Raw genomic sequence first — 22238 nt, forward strand, 5'->3', positions numbered from 1 at the left:
TTCAGGAATATGTTTCAGCATTACCAAATCAAGGTAACGTAGGTGTAGGTTTGTTTTGGTTTTTTATCCTCCCCACAATTGCCCCTGGGTTGATTAACTACTGATAATTTTTTATTGCATTTCATCTTCAGAAGAGTAGGACCTACTAGGTATATGTAACAACACAACCTGGATGGAAACCTCTTGTGTCTGTTTTTAGGTATGGGGATTCATGTTTAAAGATCTAATCTCAAAGGCAAAGTAGTGCTAGGACTATGTCAAATTATTATTTAATTAACAGAGCTCCTTTATGCCAAATCAGAGTTTGTTCTGTTTAAGCTTGGACAGCTGCTTTCAACGTGTTCGTGTTGCAAAGAAAGGTAGATACAATACAGGTATCTGCGTGCACTAGGGAGCAGTGTGTTCTGTTAATGGAGTTGACTGTTGGCAGTATTGTCTGGGCCTGGTTTTTCTGTTTTCTACCAAGAACAGTTTTAGGATACAGAGCATCTGCCTGTGCTACCTTGGATGTCTGTGAGCTACCAAGAGGAGGATATCTGTTAAGAAAGTGGTTTGGGAAATCTTTCCTACTGAACTCTGTGAAGGTGAAGGAAAGTGCTAAGGGTAAGGCCCTGACACAGATTCTGATCTTGAAAGGATGTGAAATTACTGTACATGCAGATAACAAAATACATATGGATATGGCATTCTGAAAACCTGTAGGTATGCTGAGATGATTTAACTTCCATTCTGTTATCCTAAGTGAAATTCATATGGAAATTATTCAGAAATAACTGTTTCCTCTGCCAGACTTCCTCAGGGCTCTACAGTTACGCTGTTCCAGACTTCTGTAGTGTCTCATATCCATTCTGTCTTATATACCCAGATACTGCATCAAAAGTTGTAACTTTTGAGGCTCGGTGAAGGTTAGAGAAGTTGGATGTAGGCAGAAATCTTTTTCTAATACTCAGTATAAAAGGTGGTTTCATTCATTCTCATCCAGCCTTATCTAATTTAAATTTCCAAAACATGGAACCCTTCAATAATAAGGCATTAACTTACAATTTAAGAGGTCATCTAAATGTAAATGCAGAAATGCAGTAAAGCTGCTGAAGAAACTTCTCCACGTTTTTGGGAGCGATAGAGTGTTGGGAAGTGTTCCAGGACTTGCATTTTACCGGATCAATCTGTGATTGATTGAATCTGTTTCTCTTCAACTCTTTACTCTGAAAAAGGGTTGTATCCTAGTTACTAAAATACCGTGTTAAGTTGCTGTCTGAAATCCTTGCTCATATAGTGTTTGTGGAGAGGAAGATTGCTCATTTGCATAGACAGATTTGTTTTAAAATGTAAAATCATCTTACAAAACATCTCGTCTGCTGGAGACTTGCTAATGAGGGAACCAAAGCCAGCAAAAAGAATTGAAATGTAACCAGGAGTTTAATGGTTGGTAAGAAATATGAATTTGAGCTTTTATCTTGTTTTAAAATGCATCATCTACATTATGAAGCCCTGTGTAAACTTAACTAGATTTTGTAGAGTCTTCTGCTTGCTTCCCCTTTCAGAGGAGAGGGTTCTGTGTGGTGATACTCAACATGCTGTCCACAAACTGCTATAGATGAGTTTGTGGAAAGAAATGGATGAAGCAAATCTATTGTCAACGAAGTTATCTTTGGTTTCAGAGAGCCTCAGCCAGCACAGAAAGTTTTCAGGGGATCTGCAAGTAGAGCAGTCATTTTTCTCCACCTGTTTTTCTCCTATTTTATAGCTTTACTGTCTAAGCACATTGTAGAAAAATAAATAAATCCCAGTTGTGGCAGGAAGATTCAAACTTGTGCAAATGTTAATCTTCACACTGCTGGATTTGACCCCCCTGTCAGTAACAGAAGAAAGGAAGTGGTTAGTAAATGGAAGAAAAGAAAACTTGAAGAAATACATTTAATGTAATTGCTTTTGAAATGGAATTTGAAAGGGTTTAGTTAAATCTCTGGCTTGGTATAAAACAAGAGCAAATCTGAAAAACGTAACAAACCAACCCCCAGGATAGTTTGTTCATGCTTTTTTGTTCTGATCTGGAGTTTTCAAGTCCTCTTTCCCCCTCAGTCTTTACCTCACTGCACAAAATAGTGCATGTAAGTTCCTTTCCAATCCTAACTATTCTGTGATTCTATGTTTTATAAGGTTGTTGCAGATTGAATTGCAGAAGGGTTGATGCAGTGGACTTCTGAGGGCTACAGTCTTTGGATGCTTTACTGAAATGTCCCTTTCTGTTGTGCTGAAGATGGAACACAAAATTTTGCAGACACATTGCTGCTTCTTTCACGTGTCCTCATCCTTCTCCATTCTGTAGTAGTAATTCAGTGTTTTCTCTTAATCTTCTTATGTGAGGGTCTGGTTGACTCTTTAGTTGCCTGCCTGAAACATTCTCACTGTAGGCAGTGGGTTGCTGAACATGTAACTGCACAGCATTCTTCCATTAGATAATAAAAAGAATATAACAAAACAAAGTGGAAAAATCTTATTTTTATTAGTACCTTCAGTTACTTGTGGCTTACTGTCTAAATATACTGCCCCACATCCCCATCCCAGAAAGTGGGAGCTATCTGGATAAACATAGGGCCTCTAAGGACTTTACCTTCTGGGGTAAACAGTTTAACGTGTGAATTATAATCTTAGAAATAAATGACAAACCAGTAAGGCAGTTATGTTGGTGAGAATATTATTTTTATAGACAGAATCATTTAGAACGAGCACTGGGCATTCCTTAACAGACTTAAGCGTCCACCCTTTCTTTTCATTTGAAGCAGTAATGCATGTTGAGGGTTTTGCAGCAATTTCAGTCGGCTGTGGCTGTCATTTTTGGTTTTGAAGTGATTTGACTTTATGAGATCTTTGTTCTCAGTCACAAACTGAAAAGAAGCTGTTTCTCTGCCCTGAATGACAGGACATCACTCTTTGGAGAAGTAGCTGCAGCCCTCCATTCTTGTGCCTGAAGACTGAATGGTGATTTGTCTTTTGTCTCATTAATCCTTAATTTTTCAGGAAGCAAGAGCTTTCCCGAGAATGTAATTGGTGGTTTTTCAAGGAATAAACATTCAGAGTCATTGTCCTATTACGTAGTTTGTTTGTTTGCTTGTTTATAGTGTCCTTAATCATTGGTGAAGTCAAGTGACTGAACAACATGACAAAAATAATCTGTTCTGTTGTTCCTTTTGCTTTTCTCCAGACAAATCTACCACCTACCTCTCCTGAGCCTCTGAAGGAAATGAAGTTTGTTCTGCAGCTAACTCCTTAGTTCTCTATCTGTCCTCATAGAGAGGAGAAAACAAAACATGTTTACTTTTATTTTCATTACAGAGGTCCATGGTAGAAAACAGGAGTATTAGTGGATGAAACAAAGCAGCAGTAGATAGCAGGACCAGGTCAGCAAGCAGTATCATCTTTCCCATAGTAAGGGAACGCATTTAACTAAGCTTGTGTGTTCTGTCTTTGACTCAAAGTCCATTTTAATTGCATATATTCCGTTTAGTGACCTTAATTATTTTGTTTGTATTTCTTTGCAATGCTAGTAGATTGTTTTCTAGTCTGGAATAAAAAGCAATAGAGCAATAGTGCAAGCAGACCTCCAGCAGTCTGTGTTTGTCGCATGGCCTTCAGTTACAGTGCAGTCCAGTGGAAGTTCTTTGGTACAAGGTGGAACTGAACTGAAAATAAAACCAAAGGGAGGAGATATTGGGTATCTGCAAGTTGTTCAGTATCTGCTTCCCTGTTATGTTACACAGAGGAGAGCGTTTATTGTCTTCGTGTCCTCACTTATTTTAATTGTTCTCTTTTTGTTGTATATTAAATTCTGGTGGTGTATTCTTCACCAGTTCTCAACACTGTTCTTTATCTAATTCCTTTCTGACAATTTACAGTTCAGTCAAGGTTTTTTTAATGATTTCCATAGCTTTCCAAGTTTGTATAGTGGAATCGTAGCTTTTTGATGCCTAAGGTAATTTGCAGTAATTTTGAGGGGTTCCTCAAAGAGGTTCCTTGCACAGAATAGATTATTATAGTAGGTAATATCTCTACCACTGATCACTTTAAAAGGGATAAAGTTACCTCTGTCTGACATCACCTAGTAAGCCTTCTAGGTGGTTGGTTGTTCTGAAATTACTTTTGTCCCTTGTATACTAAATACTCATCATGATGTTTTCATAATAGAGACTACAAACAAACCTAAAGCTCTCAGTACAGTAAATATGCTGCCTTTAAATCCATTTTTCTTTGGTCATTGTAAGATAGTTCTAAGCTTTGAAGTTACCCATCACTCATGGTGTGTTCTTTTGTTTCGTCATGTTCTTCAGTCACACCAGAACTAAATGGATGTGGATTGGATTCTTTTGATCAGATGTAGGCAAAGTTAATTAAATACCAGTGTTTTCTATGGCCAAGCCACTTTTTTGTGCTGGTAAAATGCTACAGCATTGTCATGAATTCTTTTCAATCTGCCTGTCACTCATTGCTTATGAAAGTGCTGAGAAAAATGTCAAATCTGTGGAATGCTAAGGGAAGAGGAAAGGCATGCTATTTCTTTCTTGGTCCTCGGCCTGTTGCATCTGCTGGCCCACATGAGTTTTTAAGGATGCTGTTACTCAACAAGGCATAATTTTTCACAGAAAAACTCAGTTACAAGAAGGGAATTACTCCACATTCCATGCCCTCCTGGAGAAAATAAAATCCATCTAGCTGCCTCTCAGAGCAAGTCTTTCATTGGGATATTAATCCAGAAAGTCAGGAATTTCAGTGTCTGCCATACCAAGTGGTACAGAGCCTGTCAAATGGCCTGTGTTTGTTCAGTGTTAGGGCTGCTGTGTGTGGGAGTCATCACCCAGGCTTTGATTGCCCATTTACGTAACTACTCTGCAGTCTGGTGCTTGAAAGGGGGGGAAAAACCCAGGAATTCTTTCCCAAAATAGAAAAGCAATACAACCACAAGCTGTTTCCTTCCTCTGTTTAGTATAACTGGTTTTGAAGTCTGGGCCTAAGGTGATTGCGGTGGTAGTTATCTCAGAGGCTGCAAAGCTTGCCTGTAATTAAGGAAAGAGTAGGGGGAAATGCTGTGAGTAAATGTGTGTGTGTGTTTACTTCTGTCAAATCTGCAGTAAAAGGAGCAGGATGGATCACACACGGATCAGTCAAGACTCAGTTAGCAATGACAGCAAGCAAAAACTATTTTATGCTCCTCTGCAGCACAGAAGACCCAACAAACTTGACTTTGCTGACATGTATGGGTAGGAGAGCTAATTAGAAATGAGAACAATTTCAAGAAGTAAAAAGGTGTAAAAGGATGTAAAGAGCCAGAAATTGAAGGGAAGTTATTTTAAAATAGTTCTATTTTGTGTGCCCTTCCCTTGCTTTACAGTTGGGCTGTAAACCGTCTTAATTTGCTTGCTTAAGTTATCATCACAGCAAGAACAGATCAGCTATTGCAGGAGGAGGTATTCCCTGTCTTCTGGTACAAGTGAGCATCCAGTCCTGGCTCTCCATCTTCCACGGGTGTGCAGTAGATTCCTGGTTCTGCCTGACTACGTGTTGTTGGGAATCAGAATTTGACTAAACAGTAGTTCCTGTTTTCTTCAGGAGGAAAAAACCCTGCAAGCATAAATTTTGTCTGTATCACTTTGTAACTTGAATGGTGATTTCCTGTTCTTAAAAGCTGCAAAGAGTCCGAGTGTCTAAAGAAGCTCCAGCTCTCATCATGTGAGAACATAGATGCCATCAGGAGACTGGGTTGGAAGTTTGTTTAGAAATACTCTCTTCCTGCTATTCCATCAATAATTTAAATAAAACCAGCCTGGACACTGAAGTTACAATCTATGCATGTGACTGCCTTCTAGCAGTGTCTGGCATTTTCTGGTGTTTTTAAACAATTTAAACACTTAAGCATTTAATGCAGTGCTGGCAGTTTGTAAAATGTTTTTGAGGAGACTACTGAAGTCCTACAGTTGCTTGTCTCAGAAGTACCTGCCAGGAATTTTACCTCACTGTTCATTCTTGGGATTGTGGTTAAATAGACCAGAGTAATTCCCAGATTAAGAAAATCAAGCTGAACCGGAATGATGCGGGAAAGTAAGATGGAAGTGTGCTAGTTCATAGTAATATTTCCTGTAGGCTTTTAAATAACCTTATACAAGAGCTCTTAAAATTCTGCACACAGAATTCTGTGCTGTATTTTGCCATTCTTATAAAGTATGCACATTTTATCACCTTAAGGAAGCATACACACAGCAAGCGTGGTATAGAGATAAACCTTGCAGGTTTTATCACAGCCTGTCATTTTCAAGTTTTTTATCATGGTCCACTATACTAAAACTATAAAGTCAGTGTTGTGGGCATTTCAAGACTTTGTGAAGTGCTTGTAGATACATTCAAATGTGATACTCACCCCTGTACCACCACCCTTCTTGGATTGTGCTGCAGTAAGAAGCACTGCTAGAGTCTTTTCATTATTCCAGCCAGCTCCCTCTCAGACTGTAGTCATAAATCTTTGCAGCTTAGCTGCACTTTCTGAAAAACCAGGGACTCATAAATCAAAGCTGAAACTCAGAATCCTCACTGACTTTTACATTTGAGAAACTGAACTCGTTGGAAACCATTTTCAGCCCACCTGTTCAGTTTAAACGCTGAAATCGGTTTGTTTGTTGGGATTAATGTTTTTGCAGATCTTTTCTCAGCGTATGTATTTCTTAATTTTCAGCTTTTAAGCGTAACTTTTCATGTCATGTTTAGCTGCTAGAAGGAGGGTTTGATTTTTCACATCTGCTTGGAATCTTTGAGATCTATTGAGAGTGCTGGACTTGAGGCAAGCTCAGCGGGGGGGTTTTGCTGACAGTCTTACAGAATCCTTAGAGAGCCAGAAACCTTGAGACATGGGAACATGGCTCTAGCTGCAGGCACATGAACCAAGTCTGAATTCATCAGAAAAGCTGAATCACTGGATGAGTAACTGTCCCTAACAATCAGATGACATAGCATCATGCGTGTTTACCAGGCATAGCTGTAAAAGCTTTGAGGAAAGAACTTTCTGAGTACAATAAGCTTTAGGTTTTTTGATTGAATGTACCTCTGTGTTTGAAGTGCAAGAAGAATCTCTATGGTTCTGCAGCACATCAAAGGTTTTTGTTGATTGTGTTTGGAAATAATGTGTAATTAGTTATAATAGTATTATCTGGATTTAAAATCAAGGCCAAGGTAACCTAATCTACTCTGATATAACATAATGCTCCAGATACTTGCATTCTAGATTTCCAGTTTCTTAACAGTGTTCGTTCTTTCCTCTTGTCACTTCTAATTAATGAAAACAGAATTTTGCTCCAGGTCTAACATTAAATCCACTGAAAGCCTGAAGCTCTGTATGCTGAGCTGGTACTGCTGGCAAGATGAATGATGAAACACATTGCTCATAAATTTAGTAATAGAAAAATTACAGCTGATTTTTTTAACATATCTGTAATGAGGCACATCCTGTGCTTTGTTACATCTAGAATTAGTGCTTACCTAGATAAAGGTGTCCAGTATTTCTATCAAACAGAAAAGACGAAGCTAAAAAGACAAGATGTAACTAACTTTGTGGAATGGTTTTAGTTGGTGAATAAATGTCTGTGTTGCTGAACTTTGTTATGAAGCAGTAAGAATATGTCTATCACAGGGGAGCACAAAACTCCCTGGTGGTTAAATCTGTCCCTTGAAGTGGAAGTAGTTCTGTAACTGTTTTCCAATAGCTAACATAGCTTCAGGGCACCAGCTGAGCACTCACAAACTTTTACTGCTAGGACTGGAACAGAGAACAACCTTGCTAAAGGGTGTGGGGAAGGGTTCATGTCAATTCTCAGTATGTAAAAATACAGCTGAAAGATGCAGAGTGTTGGGGGGGGGGTAATGGGTTATTTGTGCATTTGTATTTAGACATAAAGGCAGTATTTCAGTCTGTTCTGGTTTGAGATGTTTTTATGGTTTTAAATGTAAGAACACATTTGTGTGTATTACACTTTACTTGGTTAATAATATTGAATACAGAGGGGGGTTGGCTCTTCCACATCTACATCCAGTGTTCAGTTAATGTGTTTGAAATTAAAGTAAGCCTTCCTGATGGTCCCTCAGCAGCGATTCAAAAGATAAAGGCAAACCACAGCTTACGTGCCAATATTTCCTACTAAAACTAAAACCATAAATGGAACAAAATGAGAGAACAAAAATTATTCCATAGTTTTTATTACACATGAAATAAAATTATTGTTTGCTAGCAGACGTGATAGTTCTTTATTCTGGTGAACTGTTTCTTATCTGCTTCCTTCCATTAACACTGTTTTTGCATATAATGTTTAAACAGAATACAAACTGTGATTTGTTGGTTATTTTTGTGTGCTGTTTAGTGCACATCTGAAGAAACATGGTGATAGGTTTTTCTTTTCTTTTTTTCATTTTTTAAGGCTCCTGCTAAAAGAGATCCAACTCAAAGTACCGTCAAAGAAGACAAAGTCCATCTGTTGAAGTACAATGTAGGAGATCTAGTGTGGTCAAAAGTGTCTGGTTTTCCATGGTGGCCATGTATGGTTTCTGCTGATCCTATTCTCCATGCCTACACTAAACTAAAAGGTATGTCAGTGATGCTGCAAACATCCCAATTTCTTTAGGTATCCATAACTATTGTTTTGGGGAAATTCTGTTCTTTATTCAGTTGTATCAGTAGCTGAATCACCTCCTTGTTGTCAAGAGGAATGTTAAAATCATGTGAACGCTACTCTTGAGCATATAGCAGACAGAGCTTTTTTCCTACTGTGTTTTTTTTTTAACTGGGAACATTCTCTGACAGATACCAAAATTGTGATCTATGAAACTGTGTGAAGTCTTATTAAAAATTATCTGATGGTGCTTTCCACTGGTTTTAGGGAGATGCTTGGAGAAGTGATGTAGGCTAAAAACTTTGTTGAAAGCTAATGGGCGTTAAATACTCCTGATGATTATGCTTTACTACAAGCAATCCGTAATTCAGGCAACTAGATTTTCTGTGGTTTGTAGAATCGGTACAGCATTAGTTTATTCAAAATACAGGGACTATCAAGTGTTAACAAGCTTTTTGAGTAGGAATCTGTATGATTTCTTCGTGTCATTTGGAGCTTTCTCTGTTCTGATACCTGAAACCTTTGAGGCATCTCTGCTCTGGTTGTAGAATGATAAAGTAATGGAGTTTGGAAAGGACCTCTACAAGTTGTATGGTCTCCAAGTTAGAGCAGGTTGCTCAGGGCCTTGTCCAGTCAAATATTTAATGTCTTCAGGCACGGTGACTTTATGGCTTTTCTTGGCAACTGGTTTCAGTTATTTGGTAGCCATTATGGCAAGAACACGTCTTCCTTTATCTAGTTGAAATTTCCTTTCTTTCAATTGCATCCATTGCCTTTTGTATCAGTGCTATTTGAGTCAAATTGATAGGTACAGTTTGCCCCTGGGGAGCCTGTGCTGGCTATTCCCAGACCCGTTTTTGTCTTTCATGCACTTGGACATACAGGAGAATAGGTCTTACAGGAGAATTTGCCACGTAATCTTGTGGTCACTGAAGGTAAGCTGGTCAACCTGACTTGTAGTTCCCCAGATTGTTGCTGTTTTTCTTGAAGATAGGTACGATGTTTGGAGTGTTTACCTTTTTCCTGTCATTGGATATCTCCCCAAATGGCTGTGACCTTTCAAAAATTATAGAGATCACCCTTGCAACCACATTGGCCAACACCTTCAACGTCTTCTGAAGCATCCGACCTGGTCCAGCATCTTGGAGATGTGCAGTCTGATTAAGTGTGCCTTGACTTTTCCTTAATATGCTGTGGGTAGTGTGTCAGTCTTGCAGCCTTTATCACTAGACTAAAGGACCAGAAGGCTTCAGAATAGATGTTACAGTCTAAGAAACAAGCAAAACCCTGAGACGGAGGTGTGGAGTCCCCCAGCCTGTGTCCCTTTGTCATTCAGTCTCCAGCCCCAGTGAGCAATCCTTAGCCTTCCTTTTGCTACTGTTGTATTTACAGCAAATCTTCTTGCTGCGGTTTGCATCCCTCGCTAGTTTTAACTACAGCTGAGCACTGTAAACTGTTTTTTACTATGTTTATGCAAAATTGCACAGAAAGTTTAGAAAACCTGAAAACAGAATCCAGAAAATTTGCAGGTTAAGGAGAAAAGCAAGAGGTTAATAGGAATATCAAACCAAAATAGGAGCACATGACTTTGTTTTGATACTTATGCTTCTCAATGATTTCATGTATTTTATTAGAACAGGCAGAAGTATCGACTTCCGTTGTTCTGAACAGAATAGGGCATTTACTTGTCACTAGAGATTTCAGTAACTTTGAAATATGTATGTCCAAGTGTGGGAAAGCGGTGTTTTTGTGGTTTGTTTTTTCCCTAGTTTTCAAGGGTTGTACTGAGGACTTAGAAAATGGACTAGAATATACATCTAAAATGTGCATTGGAATTACAGATTTCCAGTGTGGGGGAACTGTAAGGATTGTAAATCTGAATAATCCTGACATGTTGGAGGTGTAGTCTGGAAAAAAACCCTCGGTTTAGTAGGAATAGGGGTTGGATTTTTATAGTGGTAGGTGATCAAGCTGGCAAACGAGTGGAAAGCTGCATTTTCACAGAGAGGAATCAGTCGTACTAATCCATCATAGTTTTCTCTGCAGAAAGACCAAAATCCACATTGACGTAAATTAATAGTGCTGCCTATAAAAAGCATGAATTATATCCTTTGGTTTTCCAAGGGTAGCATGGTCTCAGTGGGAGTATTAGGTTTTTTTTTCTTTCTGTTTGGGCCATCTAATGTAAAGAAACATGAACCAAACAGAAAGGTCTGAGAACAGCATGCACAGACATCTAGGAATCTTATCTGTGCAGGCAGACTGAAGGAGCTTGGGGCTGTTTAATCTGACAAGGAGGAGCTAAAGGAGAACCCAGTAACTGGCCTTAAATAGTTTAAGTGCAAAGAAGAAAGGGCATAAACTCGTTCTGGTAAGAAGAGAGCATAGTGGCAATGAATATTTAGACTGCATATTAAAAACTTGGAAAAGAGAAAATAGTGACACATTGGGGTTGATTGCCTGGAAAAATGGTACGAATTTCTTTACTGTAAGGGTGGTGAAGCACTGGAATGGGTTGCCCGAGGAAGTTGTGAATGCTCCATCCCTGGCAGTGTTCAAGGCCAGGTTGAACAGAGCCTTGAGTGACATGGTTTAGTGTGAGGTGTCCCTGCCCATGGCAGGGGGGTTGGAACTGGATGATCTTAAGGTCCTTTCTAACCCTAACTATTCTATGATTCTACAGAAGGTTTTTAAGAACAGATTGAATGAGTATCTCTAGGATTATAGCTAGACTCAGTGTTGGTAGTAAACTAAATGGCTTCTTGACTGCTTTCATACAATTGTTGGAGTGGTTATTATAGACTCCTCAGACAAATTTTTCATGTAGCAGTCTTTCAAGAGTTTTGATCAGGCAGTCCCTGTGATTTTACTCATTGATTATTATGTCATAATAGACCTAATATTATTTTGAGGGAAATAAAGCTGTTTATTTGTTCCTAACTGAATTACTCCTCCCCTTGAAAGGAGCAAGGTTTATGCTTCATTATCAAGGATCTCTGTGGTACATTTTCCTAAGAAACTATAGAAATCGATCTAACAAAACCCCAGTGCCATGTGTCTGAATACAACCTACAGAGTACTAACAGAAAGAAGGTCGTATGCCTGTGCCTTACGGCAGTGAGACAGCATTCCTCTTTACAATGCTAGAAGAATGAATGTTTCTTATCTAGGTTTCAGAAGTGTTCTCTTATCTTCCCACTTCCCCTTTTCTCTCTTCCACCACCCAAATCCTTTTCATTTCTTGCTTTGATTCCTTAAAAGCTTGGTTAGGATGAAGTTGTGATTGCAGTGTTAAAACTAGATGAAGTTTGTATCTCAGCTTAAGAATATGATAAAGTTTAGGTGAATCAGAGATGAGGCTGAAGGCAGCAGCTGTCCAAGCTTTGAAAACATTTTCAAATGTAGCATTTTCAGAAACATCCAGGCCTACTTACAAGTTAATACACATGGAAAGCACTGACAGACAGTAGTAACCTTCAGTTAATTTAGCAAAGTGTATTGTTTTCTGGAATTAAACTATTGGGCTTTTGTATCTGACCCCATAGATTACAGCTGAGAGACTTTAATGCCGGTTAAGTGGGTTTTTGAAAGGTTAACCAGTTGTACTGTGCTTTTGTCATGGGAATTATAGCAGTTTACAAAAGACTTCAAGTCTGAAAGTGCAGAGAACAACCTGTGTCGTATCTTAAATACATTTGGTTTTAATTTTCAGGACAGAAAAAGAGTTTTCGTCAATATCATGTTCAGTTTTTTGGAGATGCCCCAGAGCGAGCCTGGATATTTGAGAAGAGCCTTGTGCCCTTTAAAGAAAAAGACCAGTTTGAACAATTATGCCACGAAAGTGCAAAACAAGCCCTCACTAAATCAGAGAAAATAAAGGTAAGAAGCTAGCAGGTCAGACAAGATTCAGAGATTTTTTACTGTTAGAGGTATATACAGATATAAATAAATGTTCTAGGGAACTTTAAAGACAGCTTGTTTTACAGACACCTGTAGTTTTATACTTCACTTAGAGATGTAAAGAACAGGATGTTTTACCACTGTTTATTACTTGTTAAAAATCAGTGCTCTTCTGCTTTGTCATTGATTCGTGCATGGTACCAGTACTGTCGAATACAATTCCATTTTAATGTCTGAATGATAATTATACATTACACTTCATCTCTTAGAGTTGTTTTTTGTTACTGTTGACATTTTTAAATCAGAAGTGGGCAAATTTCTCACACTGCCATCTTACCTTGCAGATGTTAAAGCCTGTTTCAGGGAAGCTGCGGCCACAGTGGGAGATGGGTGTTAAGCAAGCAAGTGAAGCAGTAGGCATGACAGTGGAAGAACGGAAGGCCAAATACACCTTCATCTATGTTAGGGACAGACCACATCTTAATCCTCGAGTGGCAAAGGAAGTTGGTGTTGCTGTGGAACCCCTGGAGGAGGTAGATGAGTCGTCTTACTCGAGCGAAGAAACCACTCAAAATCTGAAATCGATGAAGGAGTCTGGCATTCCTAACAAGAGGAGGAGAAGGACAGCAAAATTCTCAGCCACTGATGATATGGAAGAAAGCACTCAGTCAGGGACTAAGGATACTACTCCTCAAAAGTCATCCGAACAGGCAGAATCGAAACGAGGGATAGGCTCCCCTCTCAATAGAAAGAAAACTCCAGCATCTACTCCGCGAAGCAGAAAGGGCGATGCAGTATCTCAGTTTTTGGTCTTTTGTCAGAAGCACAGAGATGAGGTTAGTCTCTTTTCGCCATTATTGCTGTTGATTGCCTCTTCTCGTTTCTATGTTTAAAGAAACTTCTTTACTTCAGTTGACAAAAAGTAGTTACTACTGTAGAATCCATAATACTTCAGCTTTGACTAGATATGCCTGCATCAAATCTTTAAACAGGAACAGAGGAAGAAGGGAATGGGGATGTGCATATAAACAAGATAGTAATAATGCCACTGTACTTTAACCATAAGTTGTTTGTACTAGCTATAATATTTTTAATGTAAGTAAAATATATAGATATGCATACATACACTTAGGCAAATATAACAAAGGTTGTGCTGTTTATCGCAGTCTATTTGTGGTTAGCTTATGCATTCTTTCTGAACATGTGACTCAATTCCTTTGGTGTGTTCCCTTTTCTTGGAGCTCAAGCTCCGTTTATGTACCTAGAATCTTTTGCTGAGCTTCAAAAGAATCTAGTTACCAAAGCTTGCGAAAATCACTGTCAGTGTGCAGTCTGCTGGGACAGAAATGAGGTCCTCTTGAGAGGATTACACTTGAAGAGAAGGTAGAATATATAAATACCTTAATATCAATGTTTTTTAGGAAGATGATTAGAAGTATAAAAGCAGTACTGCTGTCCTAGCTCATTACTTTAAAATCATGACCCTCATTTTTTTTCCTTAAAACCTGTTCCATTTGCAGTACGTTTCCATGCACTGAAAGAAGCAAGAGGTCTCATCCTCTTGTACTATTCCATAGTAGCCACAGCAGGACCAGAAAGTTAGTGGTGATCTTGTCACACTATTCAGCTGCCGAATAGTTAACTTTGTTAGAGGATATTTACGTCAGAAAGCATTAATAGATACAAACTTTATAAAGGAGAAATTGAAAAAAACAGATTCTGTTGTGTGGAAGTCAGTTAGTTGTGGTTCAACTTAGGATCTTTTTAGATCATTGCAACTTTAAGCTAATATTGAGAAAGAAAATGTTACACATACCTTTTGATGGCTTGGGTTAAATTGAGAGAAGCATTGGCAGTTCAGTTTGCTGGCTCCAGGAAGGAAAGAGGTTTGTAGCCAGTCTATTAAATGCAGATTTTGACATATTCATTATGAAAAACTGTATGGGTAAATCATCTGTTTCACGTTGAGAGACCTGAATTCTATTTCCAGTTCTTCTATAAGTAACCTCCTTCTATAAGTAACCTCTCATATAGTGGTGAGGGGGAATTTCCTTAGCCTTTAATGTAGGTAGCAAGAAGTCTTGTGCAATATTGAGGGACATGAAATTACTTTTCTGGAACAAGTGAGATTATGATGACTGGATTTATGGACTCTTAGCCAGACATCTTACCGCAGAAGAGACATGCTGAGTCTCTGATGTTGGTATTTCTATTTTCTGTGCCAGTTATCAAGCTGGATTCCCTACTACAGTTCTACTGTAATTCTCAAATTAATAGATGGAAAATATTAATATTATTACAGTCTTTGACACTGAGGAATTGCTTTGTCTTCAGGAAACTGAAAACTTGTATAAACTTGAAAATCTTGCTGATGGTAGTGGTTAATGTTGCTCGGAGTTCAGTAGAAGGAAGCAAGTTTCAAAATACTACGTATTTGGTATATAAAATATACATACAAATCATCCTGACATTTCTGCTTAAAATACCTTTTCATAAAATCAGTCATGAAAACCCAAATCCAGCTGTGTGATACATTCTAATTGATACAGAAGCACTTCTGTGTGTAGAGCAGAACTAATTTGTGAAAGCTGCAGGTACCAGGTGACTGCAGATAATAGTCCCTGTAACCCAGTCAGGGCAGCAGGACTTGTTCCTTTCTCTTGATTTGCAGTTAACTGGCAAAGTGGAAAATTCCATATTAGATATTCATGCTTCTTGCACAGCACTTGTTACCTGTGTACACTTCAGCCTCTCATGTTGCTTTTAAAATGGCAGTTTTGTGCCTTTGGTGAAAGTTGGACATCATATCCTAGCTAGTCTTAGGAGTTTCCCCTTCCGTTAGGCTTTATCTAGTTCAACTTGCGTGGTTTGCTTTCCATCCAGGACTTCATTTTTGTTGCTGTTGTAGATGTCCTTATGCTGTAGAAAGAGTGGAAACGGCTGAAAACCAGACCTGGTTTTGAGCTACTTGTATTGGTGGTATCTGAGAGTTTAGTATATAGCTCCTTTAGTATTTGCATGTAGAAACTTAGAAGAAAGGAACATTATGGATCCAGAAGAGGCTTTCTGGCCCCAGACTTGGAAAGGGATGGAAGTGAATGGAAAGGAATGACTGAGGACTTCTCTTTGGGGTCTCTAATAATTACAAGCTCTCTTAGAGGTAGAGCAATTTCTGCTGTGTCTTGCTTGGAGTTTGGCTTTGTTTGGTAGTAGGATTCATATATGAGTTTGATTTTATTAATTACTATTTTTTGTGTTACATTTTCTGGAAACAGGAGGGTGAGGAATAGTTGGAATTCTTAGGAATGAATGATGGGTGTTGGAACACTGGATGAACTGCTGGAAAATGTTCAATAACTTAAGAGGCATGTTTTCCTGAGGGAGGTGTTGAAAGCTTGGGCACTTTCATGTTCGTAGCGACACACTGAAGTATTTTGTGCTGTTACCAAAGGGGTAAAGATGTATTTTGTAATATAGGCATTCTTACGCACTTCCTCTGTGAAATATAACCATAGTAGTCATTAGAAAGGAATGTCTGACTTGAGATAAAGGTATCCAAGAAAAGATCTTCCATGTGTTCTGTAGCACAGTTAGACTTAGAAATAAGTACCTGGAAGAAGTGCGTGGTTTTCATGTACATCAAGATACGTGATAAATTATTTCCAATATTCCAGTATTCCAAAGGATGCTGGGGAGGGGCTCTTCATTAGAAACTGTCACAATAGTATAAGGGGTAATGAGTTAAAAATTAAACAGGGGAAGTTTAGATTGGATATAAGGAGGAAGTTCTTTACTGTGAGGGTGGTGAGGCACTGGAACGGGTTGCCCAAGGAAGTTGTGAATGTTCCATCCCTGGCAGTGTTCAAGGCCAGGTTGGAGAGAGCCTTGGGTGGCATGGTTTAGTGGGAGGTGTCCCTGCCCATGGCAGGGGGTTGGAACTGGGTGATCTTAAGGTCCTTTCCAACCCTAACTGTTCTATGATTCTGTGATTTCCAGTATGTATACCAGGATGGACTATTACTGTATGAAGACTCTGGTGGTGACTGATGAGCATTTTCCTTGGAGGCCTTCTTTGCAAGAATCCCTTCACCATGAGTGTATTTTGCTCATCATTTCATACTCAGTTAAAAGTTGGTTTTATTTGTATTTTGGTGGGACCGGAGGTGATGTTCAACCATATCTCATTTGTGTAAGCAAAGCTGGTGATATATTTTAGAGAATTAAATAACTGTGCACTAGTTGAGCGCAGTGACCTATTCTCTTAGCAGCAGTGGTCAAAACTGATGCTAATTCCTAAAGAAATGAGATTTGTGGGAGGGGTGTCTTGCAGGGCTGCCTACATTCTCACCTCTCAGTCAGTTTTTGACATTGTTGGATTTTAATCAAGCTTTGAGTACAGGTCTCCAAAGGTTGTTGTATTCTCCAAGTTTTATGCAGATGGGTTGTACCAAATAGAAGCAAGAGAACTCTTCGTACTCCTGTTAGGGGAAAATTACAGTATGAATTTCTCTACTAGACACTGAATAATTCCAATGGAAGGAAAGTGCTACAACTGTTCTAAACCTCGGAGTAGCTCCAGTCACACTTTTACCCAGTTTGACAACAGGAAATGCAATTTTAAGACACTATCTCCTAAGAAATTAGGTTTAATCATCTCCCTTATCACTGAAAATTTGCATTTTGGTTCTGTTGAATGGTGTTACAGTTTGAACACTTGGCTTTGTTGGCCTCATTTTTACTTTGCTCCATGATTTTGGGATATTGGCGGCATCACTCCAGTAACAGAATTTTGGAGAATGCTGGATAATGAGATGAGAGGGGTTGTTTTGAAGCTACTGTAATTTCTGTAAATCATATAATCTTAGAGCTTTATGAGTTCTGTGCTTAATCAAATCTGGGTTTCCTTAAGTAGAAATATGGGAACAGTGAATGAGTTTGGGAGGATTTTTCTTTGGTTTCAGTACTGATTTTTTGTTTGTGCTGAATAAATTTCTAGAAATTCTCTGAAGTTCCCTGTTGATGGCTTCTATATGTCATGCTCATATTATTAAGAAAAAATGCACAACTCATTGTGTTCCTAAAATTCATGTACATAATATGAAATGATGAACTAATACAGGAAAATGTTGCATCAGATGCTAGCGGGTGTAAATCTCTATTAAGATAGGTGTATGAATTCTGTGTTTAATGAGTTCTCCTATGAATTGATGGATATCTCTGTAGGCAAACATATACTCCAGTATTATTTGTTTGTCTTTTGTTGTGTAGATTTAAACTTCATCAAGAAATAATACTTTTTTTTTTTGATGACTGCAAGACAAGATTTTACACTTACTCCATTTTTTGAAGGCAAATAGATACTTCCAAAGTTCTTAATACATCTGCATATGCTTATAGATTTTTTTGTTTTTAGAAAGACAGAGAAGTGGTTATTCAAAGGAAAACTGGATACAGAAGGTTTTAATCTGGTTGTGTCTCAGCATGAATGTTAGATAACTTGTTTGTATCCAGCATTCCAAAGCGATAGGTGAATGTACACCATTCTTTTTAATGGTCACCTTGTTTTAATACAACCCTATTTCTGCATGTGTAGGTGGTTGCTGAACATCCAGATGCTTCAAGTGAGGAGATTGAAGAATTGCTCGAATCGCAGTGGAACATGCTTAGTGAAAAACAGAAAGCTCGCTATAACACAAAGTTTGCCATAGTGACCTCTCCCAAATCTGAAGAAGACTCTGGTAAACGTAAAACTGTGCTAGTGTACTCTAACTAAATTTGATATACGTAGTGGCATTAAACTAAGCACATATTTGAGACCTGTAGGGAAAACAGCTTTCACTGTTTTCCAGTTTTAATTCTTGGTGTTTGTGCCAATAGCAAAGGAATGCCAATGGTTACAATAAACACAACCCATGAAGTCTACATTTCTTGCTCATTGTTCTGAAAAGTTGTTATATGTAAACCTACTGTTTAGAGATTGCTGATTTCTCATTCTTCTTCTGCCCATAAGCAGCTGCCATTGCATCCACTGCCAGTACGAGTGGATGGTGGGAAGGGAAGACGAAGTGTTGCTACTAGTAAAATTTGAGGGTTTTTCTTCATAGAATACTTAGGAAATGGTTTAAAAAGTTTAATCAGTGCTATACGTTTTCTTCATATATACCTAAAGTATATTACCTCACCTCACCATCAACTCAGGAAGAAGTATTCCTAACTTTATGCTGAAACTTTCATCCATTTGGCATTTGATTGTGCTACTCAAAAGTGTGTAGGACATTGTACAAGATTGTAAATACCCTTTTTCTCTCTCTTTCTTTTGTTGCTGTTGTCTAGCATTTGGGTTTGATAAACAGTCTCAATTATATTGCAAAATATTGGAGGGGGTTTGGAGTCACTTATTTGAGAAAGGAGGAGGAAGATAGTTTGGCATTTGCATGAACTTTATCAAATTTAACCATCATCGTTCAAATTTAAATAGCTTTACAGCACTGTAAGAAGACTTACGATGGAAGTATTAGAAGCCAACAGGTGCTGCTTTGGGCAATGACAAGAATGAGAGGGAGTGTTTGAAAGTTTGTGAGACTTGGAAAAACTTGTATAAAAATGGTAGTCAGTTTTGTTAACTATCTGTGTGTGTGTGGAATAACATTTTGTGGAAAATTGAAAAGTTTTTAACTTAAAATTTTAAGTGTTAAATATTTGGATATCAGTTTAAAAAAAAAAAACACATTCTGTATCTCTCAAGGTTCATCATTGAAGAATATTGGAGAGGCCAAACGTAAAGTGTTTCAAGACTCACCTAAAAGGAGATCAAGATCCAGAAGTAATTGAAATTTGTGTTGTGTGCAAATAGTTCATCATTATAAGTAGCTATTGAGTGTATTTTTTTATGTAATCGCCCACGTATCATAATCTCTTTATTTTTATCTCAGATGTTGTCTTCCTTGGCGTTAGAATTTTAATGGATCCCAAATTAAATATCCTAAACACTGTAGTGCTGAATTTTGTTCACCTTCCTCAGTGTCATATTGCAAGAAATGTAATTGAAATTGTACCTGTACCAGGTGTTTTTAGTACATATATTGTGTACGTTTATAGTTATCTGCAGATGAAAACATGTCAGTTCAATCATTCCCTACCCAGAACCTCTTATCTTAAACTTGGAAGAATACTGTGGGATTTTTTTTTTGCTGGCTTTTTGTAAGTAGCAGGTTCTCCTGGAGCCATTTCAGTCTGCTTTGTGGATTGAGTCTGATAGTAGAATATGTCCTAGATTGTTTAAGATAAGAACATTAATTTGAAAATTATCCATATTTTCAAGTTGCTATTTTTTTTTTATACTTACAGCTATTTGTTCCCACTGGAATAGAATGCTTGTAGCTGTAGGGCAATTTTCAGTTAACGTGTTTGTGCCCTTGGAGCTTGCAATCTTCATGCGAATAATACTCTGTAGCTTCATAAAATAGAGTACTGGAAAGTGTAATAATGTTGTCATTTCATCCTGATGGAACAGACCACTTCCTAAACCTTCATCTGTCTTTTTGAGGTAGAGTGCAAACAATAGCTGAACCTGTGGAAGGGGTATGTAGGTTAGTCACTTATCTTTTGTAATTTAGCAGCTGCTTGAACTTTACTGTGAACAGTCATCTAAATATGTGAATAAGTCCCTTGGTTTAAAATGACCAATGTGATTCTGTTCTTAGGATTTTGGTTCACAAAGGAAGGGGATCTTACAGTCTCCTGTGAAATAGAAGTAAGCTTGTTAGAGTCTGGAGCTGCCATACCAGGAAAAGAGAATTAATCTGTATAGTTGGTGATATCTTGTCTTTTCCAGAGGCCCCTTAATAGATGTCACCAGTATCTCCATCATTTGGAGAGCTTTAAGGAGACTTAAGACGGAGACTTAAAAATTCATTCAGTGATAAGACACTATTACAAAGTGGAAGGAGAGTTAAAAGCTGTATAGATCAATCATGTGCACTCTGATAATATGAAACAAATGTTGGGCAGTAATATTCAGTTCTTAAACTAGTGCTTATACAGGTAGACTTGTCTTTCTAAAATAGCTTGAGGATGAAGCAGTTGATTTGGATGTGTTCTAGAGTTAGTCATCAGCGCCAGGAACCAGACCTTAAGCATTAAGAGGTCATTAAACTGTGTTAATGTTTAACCATGTTTTAAAAATAATGACTGAAAGAAAAGTAACTTAAATAACTAGATCAGTTCAAAATAACTTGAAAGTGGGTTTTAGATTATTTTTCATGTAAGTTTCCCCCATCCCCCATCCCAAGGTAACTTACATGGAAATAAAAGAAAACAAAAAAAGAGGACAAAGGAACCTACAGAAGATTTTGAAGTTCAGGAAGCACCTAGGAAAAGACTCAGGATGGATAAACAGAATAATCGGAAGGTAATTATGTCGTTGGTTTGTTTGGGTTGATTTATAGCAGCACCAGTCACATTGCTGTAGTTAAGTTTGTCAGCATTTCCGTTTTCAGGGTTATAAAAGTAACCAAACTCTGGTAAATACTCAGAGATAAATGTGAGTTATTGCTGTGGGTTTTTTTCCTTTGGTTTTGAGGATGGAGGTATGACAATTGCACTTGATACTTAAAAATGTGGTGAAAATGCATGTCTAAATCTGTTTCCTGAAGGAACGTGCAGAGGCATGACCTTTCTGTGTTGTCATGCTTTGTAGTTCTTTTCCTTTCCTCCTGAATTGGAGTTCAGAGATGTATACAGAGATGTAGAAAAATATCTTTAGTCAATACTAATTTTAGACAATTTTGGGTGGGGGAGAGAGGAAAACGAGCAAAGCAAAACAGAAAAACTACTTTTCAAGAACTGGAAGCCTATAGAACATTTTAGGGTGGCATGCTGATCCATTTGTTAACTTACAGAGCTGCAGTAAATCTTACAGTATAGTTACTGCACAAATCACAGGCTCCTTCCTTTAGCTTGCTTGTGAGGGTGAGGATTTTCTGTACATAGGTCACTAAATATGGATATGGATACAGCCCAAATCTTGTAGAGACTTAAGCACAGCTTTAGTTAGTCATGCATGTAGACCATGGGTTGGACTTCATGGGTTTTACTTGCGTGTAAAGCTTAGCTCAAGTGTTTTCAATATTGTACTGTAGTGTATCACAGACCTCATCTCAGGACTTCAGTAGTACTGTGATTAAATGAAGCAACCTAATATAAGGAAAGGTAGTTGATTTATTTTTTATATGCATTATGAAGGTCACATATGTCAGTGTGTTTGTAGGCTGGTTATTATAGTGCCTCTGTTGATATTGTGAGTATTCAGACAACTTGTCTAGAGTTCAGTATAGAGTACTTCAGATGCCCAGGCTTAATGAGCTTATAAGCAAGGGACAAAGATAATTCTTCCAGAAATGTTGCTACCTTTGCAAAAAGGAGGACCAAAACTAGTTTTTGCCCTTCTTGCTCTAATGGGTTAGTTGTTAAATATTCATCTCGTGTCCTAGGAGAATTTTTTGGGTCCTTTTTAAACTTCTCAAATTGATTTGAATTCACTATAATACACTAGATCCATGGAATAATTGAGTTTACTTATTGTAATTAATTCCTGCTTTGAAGTCCTTATTTTGCTTGCCCCTAAAGTTACTTCTTTACTATCCCACCAGCGTTCGTACACTACAATTAGCCTGCATTATCCCAAGCAGAATG

General features: G+C 38.0%; 1 protein-coding gene across 4 annotated transcripts in view; it reads left to right on the forward strand.

The window, feature by feature from the left end:
* Positions 1–22238, forward strand: part of NSD2 (nuclear receptor binding SET domain protein 2) — a 101507-nt gene that overhangs the window by 47879 nt on the left and 31390 nt on the right. For all 4 annotated transcript variants that reach the window (XM_062638642.1, XM_062638640.1, XM_062638643.1 and 1 more), the window contains exons 3-8: positions 8454–8619; positions 12358–12524; positions 12890–13381; positions 18139–18283; positions 19291–19368; positions 20837–20955. In XM_062638642.1, coding sequence (XP_062494626.1) covers positions 8454–8619; positions 12358–12524; positions 12890–13381; positions 18139–18283; positions 19291–19368; positions 20837–20955 — 1167 coding nt within the window. The remainder of the gene's footprint in view (positions 1–8453; positions 8620–12357; positions 12525–12889; positions 13382–18138; positions 18284–19290; positions 19369–20836; positions 20956–22238) is intronic.

Source organism: Pezoporus occidentalis, unplaced genomic scaffold (assembly GCF_034315485.1).
Source record: "Pezoporus occidentalis ecotype Australia unplaced genomic scaffold, CSIRO_AGI_Poc_V1 ctg58, whole genome shotgun sequence".
Classification (NCBI taxonomy): domain Eukaryota; kingdom Metazoa; phylum Chordata; class Aves; order Psittaciformes; family Psittacidae; genus Pezoporus; species Pezoporus occidentalis.